This window comes from Hippopotamus amphibius, chromosome 8 (assembly GCF_030028045.1).
Source record: "Hippopotamus amphibius kiboko isolate mHipAmp2 chromosome 8, mHipAmp2.hap2, whole genome shotgun sequence".
Lineage (NCBI taxonomy): Eukaryota > Metazoa > Chordata > Mammalia > Artiodactyla > Hippopotamidae > Hippopotamus > Hippopotamus amphibius.
In genome coordinates, this window is record NC_080193.1 from 35,356,368 (window position 1) to 35,376,655 (window position 20,288).

General features: G+C 37.9%; 1 protein-coding gene across 2 annotated transcripts in view; it reads left to right on the forward strand.

The window, feature by feature from the left end:
- The window catches only part of PTPN4 (protein tyrosine phosphatase non-receptor type 4), a 198,944-nt gene that overhangs the window by 161,736 nt on the left and 16,920 nt on the right, over window positions 1-20,288 (forward strand). For both annotated transcript variants that reach the window (XM_057744775.1, XM_057744776.1), the window contains exons 19-26: window positions 5,636-5,792; window positions 8,789-8,955; window positions 9,735-9,825; window positions 9,911-9,972; window positions 11,971-12,117; window positions 13,675-13,803; window positions 16,929-17,077; window positions 18,308-18,443. In XM_057744775.1, coding sequence (XP_057600758.1) covers window positions 5,636-5,792; window positions 8,789-8,955; window positions 9,735-9,825; window positions 9,911-9,972; window positions 11,971-12,117; window positions 13,675-13,803; window positions 16,929-17,077; window positions 18,308-18,443 — 1,038 coding nt within the window. The remainder of the gene's footprint in view (window positions 1-5,635; window positions 5,793-8,788; window positions 8,956-9,734; window positions 9,826-9,910; window positions 9,973-11,970; window positions 12,118-13,674; window positions 13,804-16,928; window positions 17,078-18,307; window positions 18,444-20,288) is intronic.

Here is a 20,288-nt window from a genome sequence, read left to right on the forward strand (position 1 = left end):
GCAAAATGTAGACAGAAATATAGCTTTTGTTTGCTTTTTTGTTGGCTTCTTTTTTCATTTAGAATTGTTTTCCTACATTCTATTTGTCTATTTTCTATTTAAAATACTCACTTTAAACTCTTTCTTATGAGCATTCTAAGCAACAGTAGAGGAAATACCGTATGTACCCATGGTGGTAAACCCCTGTACCCTCCTTCAGCTTCAGTGCCCATGAACTTTCTGCTCATCATAAGGACAATTCCTGATAAACTGTGGGTGCGTCGTCTTTATTGCTCCTGTATATGGCAGCTATTGCTTTCAGATCCCCTTTTCTGTAACCTTTTTTTTTTTTGGGGGGGGGCACACGGGCTTAGTTGCTCCGTGGCATGTGGGATCTTCCTGGAGCAGGGACTGAACCTGTGTCCCCTGCATTGGCAGGCAGATTCTTAACCACTGCGCCACCTAGGAAGCCCAGATCCCCTTTTCTGTTGTCTCCTCTGTTTATTTAACTGCATTTTTCTTACCTAAATAGTCTTTAAGGACTTGGAGTCAGCACCATTATCATTAACCATCTCTCTGTCCTGGGAGAGGCAGGAACCTGCAGCCTGAGAGAAAGAGGCCAGTTACGGGGTTTTTTGGTGCTTTGCAGCAACCTCGAAGTTGATTTGAAGATCACAGTCAAGTTTGATCAAGGATAGCATGATTTATGGTTTTGGTTCTGGCTTTTAAGGACTTTGTTAGTTGCAAATAATACAGTACTCTGGAATACCCCTGGCTTAATCATAAATACAAATTTATCATTTGGCTGTAGAGGTGTATTACAAAACCCAAGGATAGGAATGCAGTCAGACTTCTAGAAAGAACTTTAGAAATCAGAAGGACTCTACTTTTCATCTCTGTTTCTTTTCCTTTCTTTTCTTTTTAAATTTATTTATTGACTGCATTGGGTCTTTGTTGTTGCACATGAGCTTTCTCTAGTTGCGGTGAGCGGTGGCTACTTTTCATTGAGGTGCATGGGCTTCTTATTGCAGTGGCTTCTCTTGTTGCGAAGCACGGGCTCTAGGTGTGTGGGCTTCAGTAGTTGCAGCACACAGGCTCAGTAGTTGTGGCTCACGGGCTTAGTTGCTCCGCACTATGTGGGATCTTCCCAGACCAGGGCTCAAACCTGTGTCTTCTTCATTGGCAGGTGGATTCTTAACCACTGCGCCACCAGGGAAGTCCCATCTCTGTTTCTTTTATGTGAATGTTCCATTTTTCTCTTTCAGTGCAAACCAATTTGTACACTGAATCAGCTTCATCTCTCAAGCTACTCCAAATAAAATACGTTCTAAATGAAAAGTATACTTGTAGCAGCTTCAAGCAAAGTCCTATAACATTAGCACCACAGACACACTGTACTTCAGATAAGATTGTGACTCCAGAAGGTGTGTAGCTACCACCATTCTGCTCTTCAGTCCATGTGCGGGGCTGTGACTACCAGCAACTGTGCGATTTGTACATTACAAGCTCGGCAACCCAGAATCATTAGACCCCTCAGTCCAAATTACAGACTCCTGGGAAGTCTGCAAACCCTTCATAGATCCAGCTTGGAGCAGATGTCCTCTTTTAGACAAATCCCTTGTGATCAGAGTTGACAAGACAAGGATATGATGTATAAAATGACTATTGAACCTGTTACACATGTGAAAACTGGAGGCAATAGTCCAAAATTATTTGTTCAGTGTGTATGGGGGGAAATATGTGTGTGTGTGGAACTGCAAATGAGGAGATGAAAGATTGCTAAGTTCTCATTCACCAAGTAGAAAGTTAGATAATGTCTAAAATAAAAACTAACGAAAAACGAAATTGGAATGTTACTTAGAGATACTGAGGTAAATAGAAAAGCTGTAGCAGAAATGTTGAAAGAAGATGCCTCAAAAAAGGAGGAGAAGATTGGGGAAAACACAAGAAATGGTTTCTTATCATGATAATCTTACAGACCTAGTCAGCTCTGTAAACTGGGTGGTGTATAGCTTTCCCCAAAACAAAATTTTAACTAAAAAAAAGATTTTTAATTAAATATGTCTTTTGACCTGACAATTCTCCTTTTAGGAATTACTTCTAATGGAACATTTGGAACAGAGATTACACAGGGAAGTTCATTGTGGTGTTATTTGTGAAAATTAAAAATTGGAGGGGGGAAAAATTGGAGGGAAAATGAAAATGTCCATCATTTGAGTTGATTAAATTATGCATTGCTTTGCAGCTATTGAAATGAAAGATATGTAGCTTTATATAAGTATGGAAATATTTTCATAAGATAGTATAAAAAGTACATATTTACAATGGAATATTACTCAGCTATAAAAAAAGAATGAAATAATGCCATTTGCAACAACATGGATGGACCTAGAGATGATCAAACTGAGTGAAGTAAGTCAGACAGAGAAACACAGATATTATATGATGTCACTTATATGTGGAATCTAAAAGTTAAAACAGATTATTTATAAAACAGAAACAGAGTCACAGACATAGAAAACAAACATAAGATTACCAAAGGGTTAGGAGGGGCTGGGAGGGATAAATTAGGAATATGGGACTCACAGATACACACCACTATATATAAAACAGATAAACAATAAGCATTTACTGAATAGCACAGGGAGCTCTATTCAGTATCTTATAATAATCTATAATGGAAAAGAATCTGAAAAAATATATTCAGTACATATGTATAACTGAATCACTTTGCTGTATGCCAGAGGTTAACACAATATTATAAATCACCTATACTCAATAATAATACCTATTAAAATTTCATATATATGTTTTATCCAGTTTTTTAAAAATGTGAGTTATATATATTTAAAAAGTCTGAAAACATGCTTAGCATGTTAGCAGTGTTTCATCTGGGTAGTGGAATTACTGGTATTTATCGCTTGCTTCCATATTCCTTTTTTTTAATTGTCTGAATCATGACATTGAGCCTGTATTTCTCTTATAGTTAGAAAAGATAAATCTTTTTTTATTTGCATGCCAGTTATAATAGTCATAAAAGAAATATTGATTTTTTTAAGTAATGAATGTGGATGTTTTTCAGTTAAGTCAAGGATGTTTAGAGAACAGTCTATAGACAGGTTCATTTCCAAACAGAATTTTATGACTCTAAATTTTCTTTTTTGGCTGTACAGGTAACAATATTGGTAACTTTTCCCTTCTGCCATATAGAACTATGTTCCATAAGTAGTGGCTGACTTGGGGCTTCCCTGATGGCCCAGTGGTTAAGAATCTGCCTGCCAATGCAGGGGACACGGGTTCGAGCCCTGGTCCAGGAAGACCTCAGGTGCCGCAGAGCAACTAAGCCTGTGCCCCACAACTACTGAGCCTGTGCTTTAGAGCCTGCGAGCCACAACTATTGAGCCCATGTGCCACAACTACTGAAACCTGCATGCCTAGAGCCCGTGCTCCAAAACAAGAGAAACCACTGCAGTGAGAAGCCTGCACACCACAACCAAGAGTAGCCCCGTCTCCGTAACTATAGTAAAGCCCATGCACAGCAGTGAAGACCCAACGCAGCTAATGAATAAATAAATAAATAATAGTAGCTGACTTTAGAACAAATTAAATAAATAGAAAACCATCATTTTTATATTATTTTGTTAATTTAGTGACCATTACAGTCTTCCAGTTAGAAATCTCATTTTAGGTGATTGGGAGAAAAGGACAGTGTTTCAGATATTTCAGTGTCATTTTTTATATTGGACACCTTCTGAAATGGATAAAATAATTCCCAAAGTCATGTATTTCTTCCTATCTGGTCATGTTTAAGCCAATAGCTTTTGCCCCAGCAAAATTCATTTCAGATCAGAATGAAATGCAAATAAAAAATTACACCTGACAAAGGGCTGAGAGAGTTCCCTTCAGTTATAATGAGTAACCAGTGTGCTGTAACGTGCAGGAGAAGTAGAGAAAGAAGCAACTAGAGGGACTAGTCTAAACCTTAAATTTGAATTTTCCAGATTTTAATTCTTTGCATTTAAATATAATTAGAACAGATCTCTTCCATTTTTCAGTTTCAGGTGTCTAAGATGACACATTTCCTAAGCAACAGAGGAAGAACTTGGCTCCTAGACTAGTATTTTTTCCGCTAGTGACAGTACCTTGTTGGACTTTGTAGACTTTGTGTTTCCAGTGAGTGTAGTCGTGCTTACATCTTTCAAGCCTTTGCCATGACCCTTTCTGTAAGGTGCAGCCCCATCATTTCCTTCAGAGTCTGACCCATCATCCTGTAAACTTAACTCCCACATGTTCTCATAACTGTGTTCCTGGAGCAGGCTGTCCATATTTCTGTTGGTCTCTTTCACCTTATTTGCTTGTTTGTTTCCTCAGTAAAATATAAGCAGTTGTTACATGTGCAGTGGTATAAGGCTGAAAAGATAACTGTGAAGGCTGAAACCATACTAAGTAGTCAGTGGGGAAAATCATGTTTGTTTCCATGACCTTTAAAATTTTTTTATATTTATTTATTTGTTTGTTTGTTTATGGGCTGCATTGGGTCTTCGTTGCTGCTGCACAGGCTTTCTCTAGTTGCGGAGAGCCGGGTGCTACTCTTTGTTGCGGTGTACAGGCTTCTCATTGCGGTGACTTCTCTTGTTGTGGAGCGTGGGCTCTAGGCACGTGGGCTTCAGTAGTTGTGGCTCAAGGGCTCTAGAGTGCAGGCTCAGTAGTTGTGGTGCACAGGCTTAGTTGCTCCTCGGCATGTGTGATCTTCCCGGACCAGGGCTCGAACCCATGTCCCTGCATTGGCAGGTGGATTCTTAACCACTGAGCCACCAGGGAAATCCCTCCTTAGACATCTTCATCCTTCTTGTCACAGCCAGTTTCATCATTTATGTTGATAAGTTCACCTACTCTAAATTCTTTTTCCTGTGTACCTGGGTCTCTCAAACAGTAGAAGTGTCAATATTTCCATTGTCAGCTATTTCTTCTATAGCTTCATTTATGTTCAGGGTGAATTTCACTTCCAGCACTGTCCCTTTTTGTTTCTTTGCTGCACTTTTAACACAGCAGGGCCAGCTTGCTCTTTAGATTATCCCTTTTTACATGGGTTTATCTCTGGGAGACAGAGACAGCACAAGTACCCGCTTTGCTGTCTCTATGTGAGCTGAATAAGTGATGCACAACACTGAGTCACCAGTAGGCTTTGAAAGAAGGGGTGTAATTGGTCACTGATCATGGTGCTTATTTATGATTTATGTGGTGATTTTTGTACTTTATGCAATTATTTACAATTAATTTATCACGGCAACTGAAATTTGAACCATGTTAGGAGACCGGTGTTGTTTAACTCAGCTCTGGTAACTGAAATTTGTATATATCTGGACAGTGCAAAATGAGGGCTGCCTTGATCTATGCACCTTGAGAACATTAGTCTTCTCTGTACGTCTAGGTATATAATAGCACTTCAGGGGACAAGTTATTAATGAAGAAGGAAAAAAAGTGTCTTCATGGGAAAGCGAGAGTCCTACTTTATTTTTTTAACAGATGAGTGAATGGAAAGGTGATTTCTACATGTAGTTTTAGTCCTGCTACAGAGCTTATAGAAGTAAATTCCTGTGCCTTACTTCCAGAAAGCCATGTGCAAATCTGAACCCTTATTTACTTTCTATTACAGGCTGACCTGTGTGTCCCTCGATTGAACGAAGGGGACCAAGTGGTACTGATCAATGGTCGGGACATTGTGGAACACACCCATGACCAGGTGGTCCTGCTCATCAAAGCAAGCTGCGAGAGGCATTCTGGGGAGCTTGTCCTTCTGGTTCGACCTAATGGTGAGTACTCTGTGTTGCACTGGATATTTTTATAATTCCTCCACATTTATAACTACACAGCAGCCAAACTGGGCTTCTGAGAACACAGCTCACGTCACGTCAGTCTCTTGCTCAAAGCACAGCGGCTTCCGTTCACATGTGGAGTAAAATGCAAATGCTCAGCCACCTTGCTTACCCCTGAGCTTTCCCCACTCTGCTGTTGTCTGTGCTGACCTTCTTGATGGTGCTTCTGCCTAAGTACTCCTCTTGGTGTTTGTACGATGAATACCCTCACTTCGCTCAGGTCCCTGCTCAGATGTCAGCCTCAGGAAGTTCTGTCCTCACCACTGTGGCTGAGATGGCCTCCCTTGCCCCCCGGTGCTCGAGGAGTCCTAGATACTCAGGTATACTTGCTGTTCCACGTGTAGAAACTCTGTAACTAGCTAAAGTTTAATTTCCACGACAACCTCAAGAACATCCTGCCATGTGGGGCACTCAGGGGCTCCTGAAGCAGTTCGTTCCTCCTTTGGACAGCGTGAACTATTAAGTGACCTAAAAGTCCCTCTTCCTTCAATCGCATTGTTCCTTGTTCTTTCACTTTGTGCAACGCGGAATAAATGTAACGCAGAATAAGTTCAGTCCCTCATCAGTGCTTTGAGAAGGATTTTACCAGAAACTGTCCCTTTTCTCCAGTTTAACAGTCTCAGGTCCTTCAACCAGTGTTCGTAATGGCATTGTTCCAAGCTCCCTCAACACTCACCAGTCTCCTAGCATTAGACGTGTTCTTCTGGTTTTGTTCTGAACAGTTTACTCTTGGTCATGGTTTTAGTCACAAGCGTGATTATTGGTTGGTGCCACATTGACAGTTGCTGACTGCATTCCACAGGGAGGCGAAATGTGATTAGAACTCTACCTCTTCCCCTCACAGACCCATTTTGCCTCTTGGGTACAAACAGACATTTTCATTTTATCTTCTCTGTAGGCAAACCTTAAGATACTTTGTTGCTAAAATATGCTGCCATCATCTGAGCCTTCAGGGAGTCATAATCTTTTTGCAGTAGTAAATCAAAGATCATTGATCATAGAGCACTATAACAAATATAAAAATAATGAAAAAGTTTGAAATATTGTGAGAATTACAGAAGTATGATACAGAGACGTGAAGTGAGCAAATGCTGTTGGAAAAATGGCACTGAGAGACTTGCTCAATGCAGGATTGCCCTAAACCTTCAATTTGTTTAAAACAAAAAACAAAACAAAAAAAGTTGTTATCTGAGAAACACAATAAAATGAGGTGTGCCTGTACTTTGTGTTTTTCTGCATTCATGGTCTAGAATTGTTGGCTTTCTAGGAAAATTTGAAGGACTTCAATAGAACATTCTATTTTGACTTTTGAAGGAACTCATATATAGGTGATTCATTTTTAGGCATTTTCTGTCACATAAAGCAACTTAAATTTCATACTAAGATTTGTCTCTTAATTTGTTTTTTTCTGTTTTCTCTTGATAACAGCTCCTAAAGAACTTAGTAATAATATTAGCTAATAGTTGTTAAATGCTTTCCATAGACATGAACTCTTTTGTATATTCTCACTTAATCTTTGCAGCCATCCAAAGAGATAGATGAATTTATCCCCATTTTATAGCTGAAGACATTTAGGCACCAAAACATTCAGTTATCTGCTCACAAATTCATGACTAGTACAGAGGCAGAATATGAACAAAAGTCTATATAATGGAAAAGGCATGACCTTTTTTTGCAATTCCAAATCATACCATTTATACTTTAAACTAGGAGAGAAACCCACCTAGGGCCTACTTTTTTTGGCAAAGAACTTTCTATTGTTGTTTTATCATCAAGATCTGGACCAGGATTCACTTGTAGTGTGAGTCTGTCAGGTCCATTTTTTAAAAAATAATGTATAATCAAAATTTTAAATTATGTTTGCCAAAAATATCAGAAAAAAAAAGAGCTTGTTTTTCCTTGTCTTTTCCTCCTTAATTCTTATTTCTTCTTAGATAAAATGCGTTTATATCTTTTTGTCTTTATATTCTTCATTTCAGAAATCAATTCTTCTCAGAAGTATATATACATCTGAGTAGGAACAAAACCTCTTAAACAAGGGCAAAAGCTTGACTCCGTCCTTCAGGGGGCTCTACTCTGCTTCAGCTTTGCCCCTCCCCATGGGGGTCAGGATTTTGCAGGACCAAGGTCATAGCACCTGTGACCTCCCCTTCCTTCTAGACCACATTTTTCAACCCTCAGTTCTCTGACCAAATAACTCTGAGCTCACCTCCTGGGCCTGTGTGGCCATTTTTCCCACGTCCATCCTCCCAAGGATTGGTCACAGGATACAGGCCAAGAGGGTAGCATGGAGGAAGCAATTTCCTAAGGGGTGTAGAATGAGCTTCTGTGTGGGCCAGGATGTTCAGCGTGTGTTTATAGACCCCACATTAAAGAGTAGAGCTGAGGATGGGAAGAGAAGGAGGGTGGGCTGCGGGCCACAGCCTAGGGTCTGGCTCCACTTGCTACCAACAACCATGAATTCTGGCCTAGAATTCTCCATTGAAATCTGGTCTCCTGAGTTGTTTGGTTGGTATGTCAAGGAATGACAGTAGAATGTATTTTGTTTAGCATTCTGTCCAGTTTATGTGTACTTTTCATGTCTAGATGTATGGGGTATATAGGCCTCTGTTGGTGCTCCTGCCCCATGTGCCACAAGTTAAGGACAGATCTGGGCAGAGCTGCTTCTTGGCATTCCTCTTTTTCTTACTGTCTCTTCACATTACAGACATTTTCAGCAATGTGGCCAAGAATGCTTCTTTTCCCCAGAGATACTTCTGCAACTCCACGGCCACTCTCAGACCACGCACAGTAGCCCCAGACTCAGATCTGATGAATTAGGAATAAATGAATATTTTTCCTGACACAAAATTAAATAATATCCGGTAAATTCCTTTTGCCAATTCATTAAGATTTCCATGAGGCTCTTTTGGTTTTGGTTTTGTTCTTTGTAGCTGTATATGATGTAGTGGAAGAAAAGCTAGAGAATGAGCCAGACTTCCAGTACATTCCTGAGAAAGCCCCGCTGGATAGCATCCATCAGGATGACCATTCCCTGCGGGAGTCGATGGTCCAGCTTGCTGCCGGGCTTATCACTGGAACTGTGCTGACACAGTTTGATGTAAGTACTGCTGTGTGTGAAAGGGGTCTGCCCATATTTTCTAACAAATTTCGTGGCTTCTTAACTGCCTAATCTACTGTTAGTTATAATTTGTAGAGTAAAATATTATTCCGAGAAATATTTGACATGAGTTCTAAAATGCAAAGTTTTAAAAAATTGCTTCCAAAATACTAGCTGTGGTTTCATTAATAGATATCTGTTTAAAAGAGACAGGTAGGGAGGTTTTATAGGTATGTCATCAAACTACATTTTCTCTGTAATTAAATAGCTGTTTTATGAAAGGTTGCAGATAGACTATTATAGATTTAAAAATCCTGAGTTAAAATAATTTTTGTACCCTGTCCTATTTAATCCTTCTCTAATTTTTGTCAGTGTAGTTAGCTATTGTTAATGTTTGTTGCTCTGAAGTATATGTTATAGATAAGACTATAAAGTATTTAGGGCATGACAATTTTTCTTTTAAACATCTCTAAACTAAATGAAAGCTAAATGTTTCCTGCAGATTTGCTGTGTAAAACTTCAGGTACTTTTGCTGTAAGCAAAATTGTTTTTACTTGTTTTACCATTTTTCAAAATATGTATAATTTGTGTCAAAAATTTTGCAGAATTCAGCTTTGCAAATGTGGTTCAGTACCTTACTAACCTAAGGTACATCACTGTATAGATGAGGTATTCCAAGGAAAAGGCCTGTGTCTTGATAGCATAGAAAGAAGTCTGGAAAACAAATAGAAGCTCTTGATAGCTTTTTGGACTTGTACTTTTTTTTTTCTTTTTTTTAGCAACTATATCGGAAAAAACCTGGAATGACAATGTCTTGTGCCAAATTACCTCAGAACATTTCCAAAAATAGATACAGAGATATTTCGCCTTGTAAGTATCTATCTTCTCTGTATGTTAAGTTTAATCTTTTTAGCATAACTTTATTAAAAACGTTCTTTCTTTTATATTTTTTCAGATGATGCTACACGGGTCATTTTAAAGGGTAATGAAGACTATATCAATGCAAATTATATAAATGTAAGTTTTTTAAAGTTATGCCTTTGTCATTTTGAATAAAAGAGACCACTATGAACTTTGAGATTTAGTCCAGAATCCGTGAATAATGACAATCAACTGTTTTAGTATATACCTCTGATAAGGACTTTTTTTTTAAGCAAGGCTATTATACTATTATAACACTTAGAAAAATAACAGTAACAAACACTTAAATGAGTAATATGCTCAACTTAATTCACATAAAGAAAAGTACAAATCACAACTGCAAGGAATTACCATTTTTCACCTATTAGATTCAAATATCAAAGTTTGCTAATACCATATACACGTCTATAGCATTTATCTGAAACCTTGGGGTCAAATATGCTTTGGGATTCAGAATTTGGGGGGATTTCTGAAAGGTTATTCAGTGCATGTACCATAATAAGTAATGTCCCCAGCGGGCTATGGGACATTACTCTGTAATCAATATCTTGATATTCAGCAGCAAACAAACTATGGATAGTCCCATGAGGTAGGACTGATGAACAGGTTCAAGTCAGATATTGTTGCCAGATGAGTCCAGGTTAGGTTAGGTATACTAAAAAAAAAAAAAGAGAGAGAGACAAACTTACACTACAGAGCACTGGGAGTTTCAGAATGTGGATAAGGGATTGTGGATTATTAAGGAGTTTACTGAGGAAGTAGCATTCCTCATACCTTCTTGGTGGAAGTATAAATTGGGACAACCACTGTGGAGAGCCATTTGGTGCCATATGTTAAAATTTTAAATGCACATGCACTTCAATCCAGCATTCTCATTTCTTCCTGTTGCCTATACAAATATATTTCTTCCTGTGTGCAAAAATGTTAGGTCTACAAAGTATTCAGTGTAGCCTTGGTTATGAGAGCAGATAGAATAGCAGCAACTTAAATGTTCTATGAATTTACGGTACATTTATACAGTAGAGCCATTACAAAGAATGAAATTTTACGTATTAATCTGACATGATTTTAAAGATAAAGTGGAAAGCAGAGAAACAAGATGCAGAACAATATTATATGCTACCATTTATATTTTACAGAAGAAAAAGGAAGACAGTTTTGCATGTATATTTGTGTGTCGTGTATAGACTGTCTCCAAAAGAATACGACAGGAGCTAGGAGAAAGGATTGCCCTCCTGAGTGTAACCTGGAGGCTGGGATGAGGAGACTTCTTTCTCTCCTCACCCTTTGGTATCCTTCCAATTGCCATGTACATGTGTCACCTTTTCTTTTATTAAATTCAATCTTAAAAATGTAATAAGATAATGGTTCATCTTGCCCAAATACAGTCTTACTTTCTGAAAATAATGAATTTTAAATGTTTTTCCAGTCTTTTCATGTTACATATATATATAATTATGTGCATGTTACATAAAATATAAACATTACATTATATATATATATATATACACACATATAATATGAAAAATCTAAACTAAAACAAGTGGCAGAATTTTTTCTCCTCACAAAATTTACTAATCTGTTTAGAGACTTTTTTTTTCTTTTCCATTGTAATTTATTACAAGATGTATGGTTCCCTTTGCTATGCAATAGGTCCTTGTTTGTCTATGTTATATATAGTAATATGTATGTGTTAATCCCAAACTCCTAATTTATCCCTCCCCACCTTTTCCTCTTTGGTAACCATAGTTTGTTTTCTGTGTAGAGACAAATATTTTTTATTTCTGTATCAATTCTCTGCCTCTGAAACAGGATCCTCCATAATGCTGCTCTTAAAACCATAAGAGTGCTTTGGAAAACATTTGAATTCCTGTTTCCACTAAATGAAAGATAAATATGTATAACTACTGCACGTTGCCAAGAAATTTCTTACACAAATAAAATAAATTGTTGATAAAGATTTGTTTTACTGACTTTGCAATTTACTGAGATTAATTGTATTCAGTTATCATTTAGTAGATGCTTTTTATATGTTTGATCCTAGTAAAAGGTAATAATGCAAACAATTTTGTCTTTGCCTCCTTTTCATTTTAGATGGAAATTCCTTCTTCTAGAATTATAAATCAGTACATTGCTTGTCAAGGGCCATTACCACACACTTGTACAGATTTCTGGCAGATGACTTGGGAACAAGGCTCTTCCATGGTTGTGATGTTGACCACACAGGTTGAACGTGGCAGAGTAAGTCATAACTTGAGTCTTATGCATTGCTCGGAGTTTTTTCAAATTACATTGCTTATAATAGTCAAAATAGTCACGTTAATTTAGTCTCTTTTGTAAGCTTTAAACATGCTTTCTTACGGTGTCATGGTAAAAATCATCATGAATAAGTGCTTAAGACTGTGGCTAACATAATAAAAGTGTTATCATAAATGTGATGTGTTAGCCATTATTATTTAAATGGACTGATATATACTCGATAAGGAATTTGTATCTAGAATATATAAAGAATTCATACAGTTTAACCATAAAATGACAAATACCCCATTTAAAAATGGCCAAAGGATCTGAATAGATGATTCTCCAAAGAATATATTCAAATGGCCAACAAGGTCATAAAAAGATGCTCATCAGCGTCATTAGTCATCAGGGAAATGCGAGTCAAAGCCACAGTGCAACACTGCTCCGTACCCAGTAGGGTGGTTAAAATAAAGATGACAGGAAATAACCAGTGTTGGTGAGGATGTGGAGACAGTGGAATCTGCTGTGTCGCTGGTGGGTTTGTGAAATGGTGCAACTGCCTTGGAGACAGCCTGTCGGTTCTTCAAGAGCATAAACATAGAATGACTGTAACTCAGCAATTTCACTCCTGGGAATGCCCGAGAGAATTAAATACACGTCCACATAAAAACTGGGGCACTAACGTTCACGGCCGCATTATTTTTAATAGCCCCAAAGTGGGAAAAACCCAGATGTACCAGAGAAAATGTGGTATATTCATACAGTTGAATATTATTTGGCAATAAAAAGGTATGAAAAAATAATACATGGGTGAACCTAGAAGACATTATGGTAGGCGAACAAGGAAGTCACCAAAGACCATGTATTTTATGATTCTGTTATATGGGATGTCCAAAGTAGGCCATGGGGACAGAAAGTAGATTAGTGGTTGCCCAGGTCTGGAGTAGAGGGAGGAAGGTGGGTTAGAGGGATGCGTGGTGACTACTGAGGGGTGTGGGCCTTCCTTTGGGGGTGATGAAAATGTTCTAAAAGTGATCGCCATGATGGTTACACAGCTCTGTGTATATACTAAAAACTATTGAGTAGTATATGCTAAATGGGTAAATTGAATGGTATGTGAATTATATGTCATGAAAATTTTTTTAAGATTCCAATTATGAAAACAAATGGATTGCATTTGGCATTTTAGTTAAAGATTCTTTCTCATTATTAACTTAAATCTAAGAAATATCAAAATTAGTAATACCATTTTGCCACCGTCGTGGTAGTAATTAGTTCAGGCAGGAATTAATCATGAGTGGTAAAACATTGGGTGGAAGCTTGTTGTAAACAGGATATTTGCAGTCTCAAAATATATCCAAACAGACTATTATTACAAAGAGAAAAAATGACGAAGAAAAAAATGTTACTAGTTGGTAGATCTAGGTGAAGGGTACATGAGGGTTCATTAAATTATTCTTGTCACTTTTCTGTAAGTTTGAAAGTTCTTAAAATTTAAAACATTTTAAAATTTGGAGAACCTAAATTGTGTCCATTTCTAAAATCTATTGCTGCCAGGTTAAGTGTCACCAGTATTGGCCAGAACCCGCAGGAAGTTCATCCTATGGATGCTACCAAGTCACCTGCCACTCAGAGGAAGGGAACACTGCGTATGTCTTCAGGAAGATGACGCTGTTTAATCAGGAGGTAGGAAAGCAGGGGGTCTGTTGATAGAGCTGTTATGTTCAAGGTAGAGGCTTTGACAGATGAAAATGTATTTATTTTTATTTTATTTCCATTATTCTAGGAGGTGGGTCAAAAAGGATCTTGCTTTGATGTATGTCATAGAGTGTTTTCCTCTAAGAGTTTTATAGTGTCTGGCCTTAAATTTACATCTTTAATCCATTTTGAGTTTATTTTTGTGTATGGTGTTAGGAAGTGTTCTGATTCATTCTTTTACATGTAGCTGTCCAGTTTTCCCAGCACCACTTATTGAAGAGGCTGTCTTTTTTCCCTTGTATATTCTTACCTCCTTTGTCAAAGATAAGGTGCCCAAAGAAGATGTGGCACATATAAATAATGGAATATTACTCAGCCATAAGAAGGAATGAAATTGAGTTATTTGTAGTGAGGTGGATGGACCTAGAGTCTGTCATACAGAGTGAAATAAGCCACAAAGAGAAAAACAAATACCGTATGCTAACTCATATATACGGAATCTAAAACAGTGGTACAGATGAACCCAGTAACAGGGTAAGAATAAAGATGCAGATGTAGAGAACAGACTTGAGGACAAGGGTGGGGGGGTGGCAAAGGGGAAGCTGGGATGAAGTGAGCGAGTAGCCTTGACATATACACACTACCAAATGTAAAACAGATAGCTAGTGGGAAGCTGCTGCATAACACAGGGAGATCAACTTGATGATGGGTGATGACTTAGAGGGCTGGGATAGGGAGGGTGGGAAGGAGTCACGGGAGAGAGGGGATATGGAGGTATTAATACAGCTATATAAATACAGCTGATTCACTTTGTTGTACAGCAGAAACTGGCACAACAGTGTAAAGCAATTATATTCCAGTAAAGAACTTAAAAAAATGTATTTAGTCTGAGTCCTAGTTATTAGGAAATATAAAAAATTACTGAACTATTTGCTTCATTGGGATATATTGGAATCTTATGAAATGTGTTCTCCTACTACAATGCTTCCAATTTTTGTAGGTAAATATGAATGATCAGTGAAAATATAATCTAGTAAATAGTACATATTACTATTAATATTATACTCTTCCTATTCATAAAAGTTATACCAGGGGTGTTGTTTACAGGTTTCTTCCTCCAAGTAATATTAGTAAGGTATTAGAGTACATCTGTAGAAATGGAAAGAACAACTGAAAGCTATCAAATTATTCCCCTTTTTTAAAAGAATGGAGGAGAGCAGTTTCATAGTCTCCTCAGCATTAAGGAGGAAAGATCATAGGCAGGACCCTCTGACATCAGACAGACCGTAGCTTTCAAATTGTTAGTTTTTCTTCCTGCTACCTGGGTCACTCCAGTCGGCTTCCAGATCAGAGCCAGAGTGGAAACTGAGTAGTAGACAACGGATCAGTAACCCAGCTGGGAGATGTGTGGAGGAGGCAGCATGTGCCTTTCCTGTCTGGGGGCTGCCAGAGCCTGGGCCAGCTGCCTTGGGGCTGACGGCAGAAAGAAGTGATTGCTAGAGAAGAGCAGACAGCACAGCATCCATGGTGAAGCCTTCAGAGATGAGACCACCTCTCCCCTGGCCCCACGCACACGCCATCCCCACCGCACACCCTCCCCAAGGGTAATTACAGGAGTCCAGTGAGACAGGGCCTTACTGACCGGAAAGGGAAGGAGCTAGACGTTGTGTTGATTTATACTGATGGAATCTGGCACTGAATAAAGCTAAAGTTACAAGAAATAAAAAAATTAAAGTTTCAAAATGTTATGGGCTAGAGATCCTATGAGAATGAATTTTGGGTTTGGGCATGTACACTGTACAGCTCATGGTCGTATGTAATAAGGCAAGCCAATAAGGTATTTGTTTTCCTAAATAGGCATGAAGGATGAGCTTGTACATGGTGACATCAGGTGATGTGTGTATCCCATTGTTCTCCACCTGCGGATTATCCGCGGCAGCTTTATGTATTATAGTGGCTTTTCTTTGCAACCCTGAACACCTCAGAACTGTGCTAAGACACAAGTTAGTTTCTAAAGTTTGAGCCAGATATAACTGGGAAAATTAATTTGTTGCCATAAATATGTATGTACATGGGTGGATAGATAGATAGACAGATAAATGCTACCCCAAAACTTAACAAAACATGATTTTACAGTACCCATTCTTGTCATTATTGGTACCGTTAAGTTCTTCTGTTAACAATAATAGTCAAAGGTAGTCTGTGTTCGATACCTTCGGTTCATCTGAACAATTAGTTAGCAGATTAAACTGAGGACTCCTTGGGAATTCTTTTCTCTTAATTACCTTTTACTTTCATGTTACTTTACTTTCTGGAAGCTCCATCTGATGTAAATGACAGGAACCGATTTCATATTACTGAGTGGCTCTAGCTACCAAGTATTGAGCATATGGTTCCAAACAGCTGTGATTGGGTGACTGGCAGGTCCTCTCACTGAATCCTTTTAACATAAGACCATCCCTTTGAGGTGTAGGTGTTATTTCATTTTTCAGTTGACGAAAATGAGGCTCTGAAATGTTGTGTTAACTGGCAAGGTTGACATTTGAACCAAGATGTATAAATTCAATACCTTGCTGTCTCCATTATACCAACTTTTGGCTCCCAAAGAAGAATTAACTCCTGATTTGATTTTGTTTTTATGATCTCCAGTTTTTAATCTGCATTTATTTTGAGATTTTATTTTCCTGGTTTCCATAATTTCACTCGTGTGTATCAGAATTAGCCCAGCTTTGTTTATTAAAAAATGTTTTTTTACCTTACCTTTTTTGCTCAACCTAACAACAATTTAGTTTTCTTTTAAACATTTCTCTGGGATCTTAGTCTTTTTTTGCCTCTTTACTTGATTATCATCCTAAAAATACTTTACAAGTGTAGAAATTGAGTTATAAGTAGAGTAATAATCCAAGTGACTGATACTTACATGGATACAACTGTTTCTATAAAATGGATTGTCTTCTTTTCCGTGAACTTTTGAGTTTATACACTACTTTGGGAGGGTGAATAATGAGAAAAGTTTCTTCTGCATTTCTTATAAAATTAAAATGCCATGAATGTTCATTTATATTTTAAGGATTATTTCTAAGTCAGGTGCGTAATTTTTCATTTATATGTAGAAAAATGAGAGTCGTCAACTCACTCAGATCCAGTATATAGCCTGGCCCGACCATGGGGTCCCTGATGATTCAAGTGACTTTCTGGATTTTGTTTGCCATGTGCGAAATACGAGGGCCGGCAAGGAGGAACCTATTGTTGTTCATTGCAGGTATTTTCTGTCTTTTATAACTGAGTGATTAGATATGCCATTTTTAAAAGGGAATACATATTTTATGTTGTCCTTACGTTGTGATTGTCACTCGGATAATTAGAACTGAAAGCTTTGCTCTCAAGGTAGAAGGCAAAGGATATGTTTTAACATATGATTGACAGAAATTTTATCGTAAGAGCTAAGAATAGGACTTATCACACTGATTCTTAGAAGTTTGTCTTTTTCATAGTTATGTCTTAAAGTTAATGGTATCGTAGATTTGATGAAATACAATACTGTAGGAATTAGGTTGCATCCTAAGGTTTGGATGTCCCCCTCCCTGTGAGGTGCTCCCTCTTGGCCCTTCCTAGGACATTGGTGACATTTCACCGCCTTGGTGTGGCTCTGCCCACTACCACCTCAGCATGCACCGCTTCCAGAGCTCCAGGTGAGCAGTAGCAGACCCTCCTTCCTTTCACCCCCTTCTACCCTCCAGGGACCAAATACAATGGCTCCAGCCTCACTGCTACAGACCCAGAGATTAGGAGCCAGAAATTATTTTCTCCTTGTCCTGATCACCTCTGTTATTAAGTGATTTATTCAGAGAATGTATTAAAGTATCTCTTTATCCTTAAATTTTTCAGCAGTTTTTGAGAGCAAACTTTCAAATCATCAAAATAGATTGTAGACCAGATATTTGAGAGGCAAAATGGCAGGAATGGAGGACACATTTGGACATTTCATATCCATAGTTCCCAGTAGGTACTTTATCCACATTCACAGAGCACTTCACAGAGTTGTCCTTAACTATCTCAATGGTAAAGTTTTTTAATGAAAATTAAATTTGGTTTTAAAAACTGAGTTTTTGAGTGTGTAAAATAGTTGTCTTTTGTGCACTCATTAATGACTTATTATTATAATTCCCTTATTTTGCATTTTAAAACTATTATACCAGTAAGCGTCTGTGCCTTGTTCAGATTTTAAAAACAATTGTAACTCTTAAAATTGTGTATTTGTAACTAACAGTGGGGAGGGGTGGTTACAAACCATTTAATCTGTATTACCTGAAATTTTTTTGTTGTTTTCAAAATAGTTTCCAGTTGGCTTGCTACTTTTGTTAATATAAAACATTAAAATCAAACTGTTCTGCTGTAATATGACTCAGTATTCTAATTTTCTTCACAAAGGGCACAAGAAGTATAACAGAATTGTATCAGTAAGACCTTGCCCCGTATTTGTCTTTTTTAGTGCTGGGATTGGAAGAACCGGTGTTCTTATTACTATGGAAACAGCCATGTGTCTCATTGAATGCAATCAGCCAGTTTATCCACTAGATATTGTGAGAACAATGCGAGATCAACGAGCCATGATGATCCAAACTCCTGTGAGTACTACATACCTCACGTATGAGTGTGTTCTCAACGCAGTGGTTTTTGTTATCAGTGTATATTCTAAACCATACTTTTCTCTTTTTAATTCTCTGCCAGAAGCTAATAACACTAGCGCAGGGGTCGGCAAATACTGCCTATTAGCCAAACCTGTCCCGCCGCTTGTGTTTATAAATAAAGGTTTATTGCAAACAGCCACAGTCATTTGTTTACATATTGTCTGTGGCTGCTTTCACATTACAGTAGCAGAGTTGAGAAGTTGCAGCAGGCACCATGTGATTGCAGAACTGAAAATATTTGCTATCCGGTCTTTTACAGAAAACGTTTGCCGACACCACCTAGCATGCTAGTTCTTAATTGCCTAAACAGGTGCAGAGGAGGAACATGCCCTGTGTTACTTAGTCAGATGGAATGCTGAGAACAACAGGGTTCCTAGACTGGAGAATCTTGATAGGCCTACTTTCAGTGAAACAGTGGGAAAATCGCCTTTCTTTTTTACATAAGAATTTAAATTGCATAAGAACTGAAATCATAGAAATTAAGCTACTAACTTGTATCCTATACTGACTTTGAATTATGTTGCAAGACTCATGAGGAATCATGGAATTTTAGAATTAATGTTAAGATTTTTATATTTAGCCACTGTAAAAAGTTAGCATTGGGGCTTCCTAGGTGGTGCAATGGTTGAAAATCCACCTGCCAATGCAGGGGACATGGGTTCAATCCCTGCTCCAGGAAGATCCCACATGCCATGGAGCAACTAAGCCCTTGAGCCACAACTATTGAGCCTTCGCTTTAGAGCCCATGAGCCACAAGTGTTGAGCCCATGTGCTGTAACTACTGAAGCCCACGCACCTAGAGCCTGTGTTCCACAACAAGAGAAGCCACGGCAATGAGGAGCCCTCGCACCACAACGAAGAGTAGCCCCCACTTGCTGCAACTAGAGAAAGCCCGTGTGCAGCAACAAAGACCGAACACAGCCAATAAATAAATAAATATATATATATATTAAAAAAAAAGTTAGCATTGTTGCTGACATTAAGGTTACTGAAGTGAACTAACCTATGTGATCTAATAAGTGTCTGTCATTTTTTTACCTTTAAATTATAGAAAATTTCAAATACACACAAAAGCAGACAATATGATGTAATGAACACCGTGTTGTGTACTCAGCCCCAACATTGGTCGTGGTGCTTCCTTCATACTGCCACCTGTTCTCCCCATATTTGAAGCAAACCCTACACATCATATCTTTTTGTCTATACATATTTTAGTGTGTATCTCTCTAAAAGATGAGTGTTTTCCTTCTAAACAAAACCACAATACCGTTACCACACCAAATTATAATTAATAATAATTCCCTAATATTAGTAGTAGCCAGTATTCAAATTTCCAGTTGTCTCATATAAATCTAAATATAAATTTAGAATAGCTTTATATAATTCACATGCCATAAAATTCACCCTTTTTAACAAGTGCACAGTTCACTAGATTTTACTATATCATGGAGTTTGGCATCCATCATTGCTATCTAATATTACCACATTTTCATCACCCCAGAGAAGACACCCTGTACCCATTTTCCCTAGTGTCTTTCCCAGCCTTCCCCCAACTTAGCCCTAGGCAACCGTTAATCTACTTTTTGTTTCTGTAGGTTTGCCTATTCTGGACCTTTCATGTGAATGGAATCATATAATTTGATCTTTCATAAATAATTGGCTTCATTAGTATAATTAAGGGATATATACATTCCATAGTGTATATCAGTACTTCCTTTTTCTTTAAAGAGATACACTTTTATCTGTTGATGGACATTTGGATTGTTTCCTCTTTAAAAAATT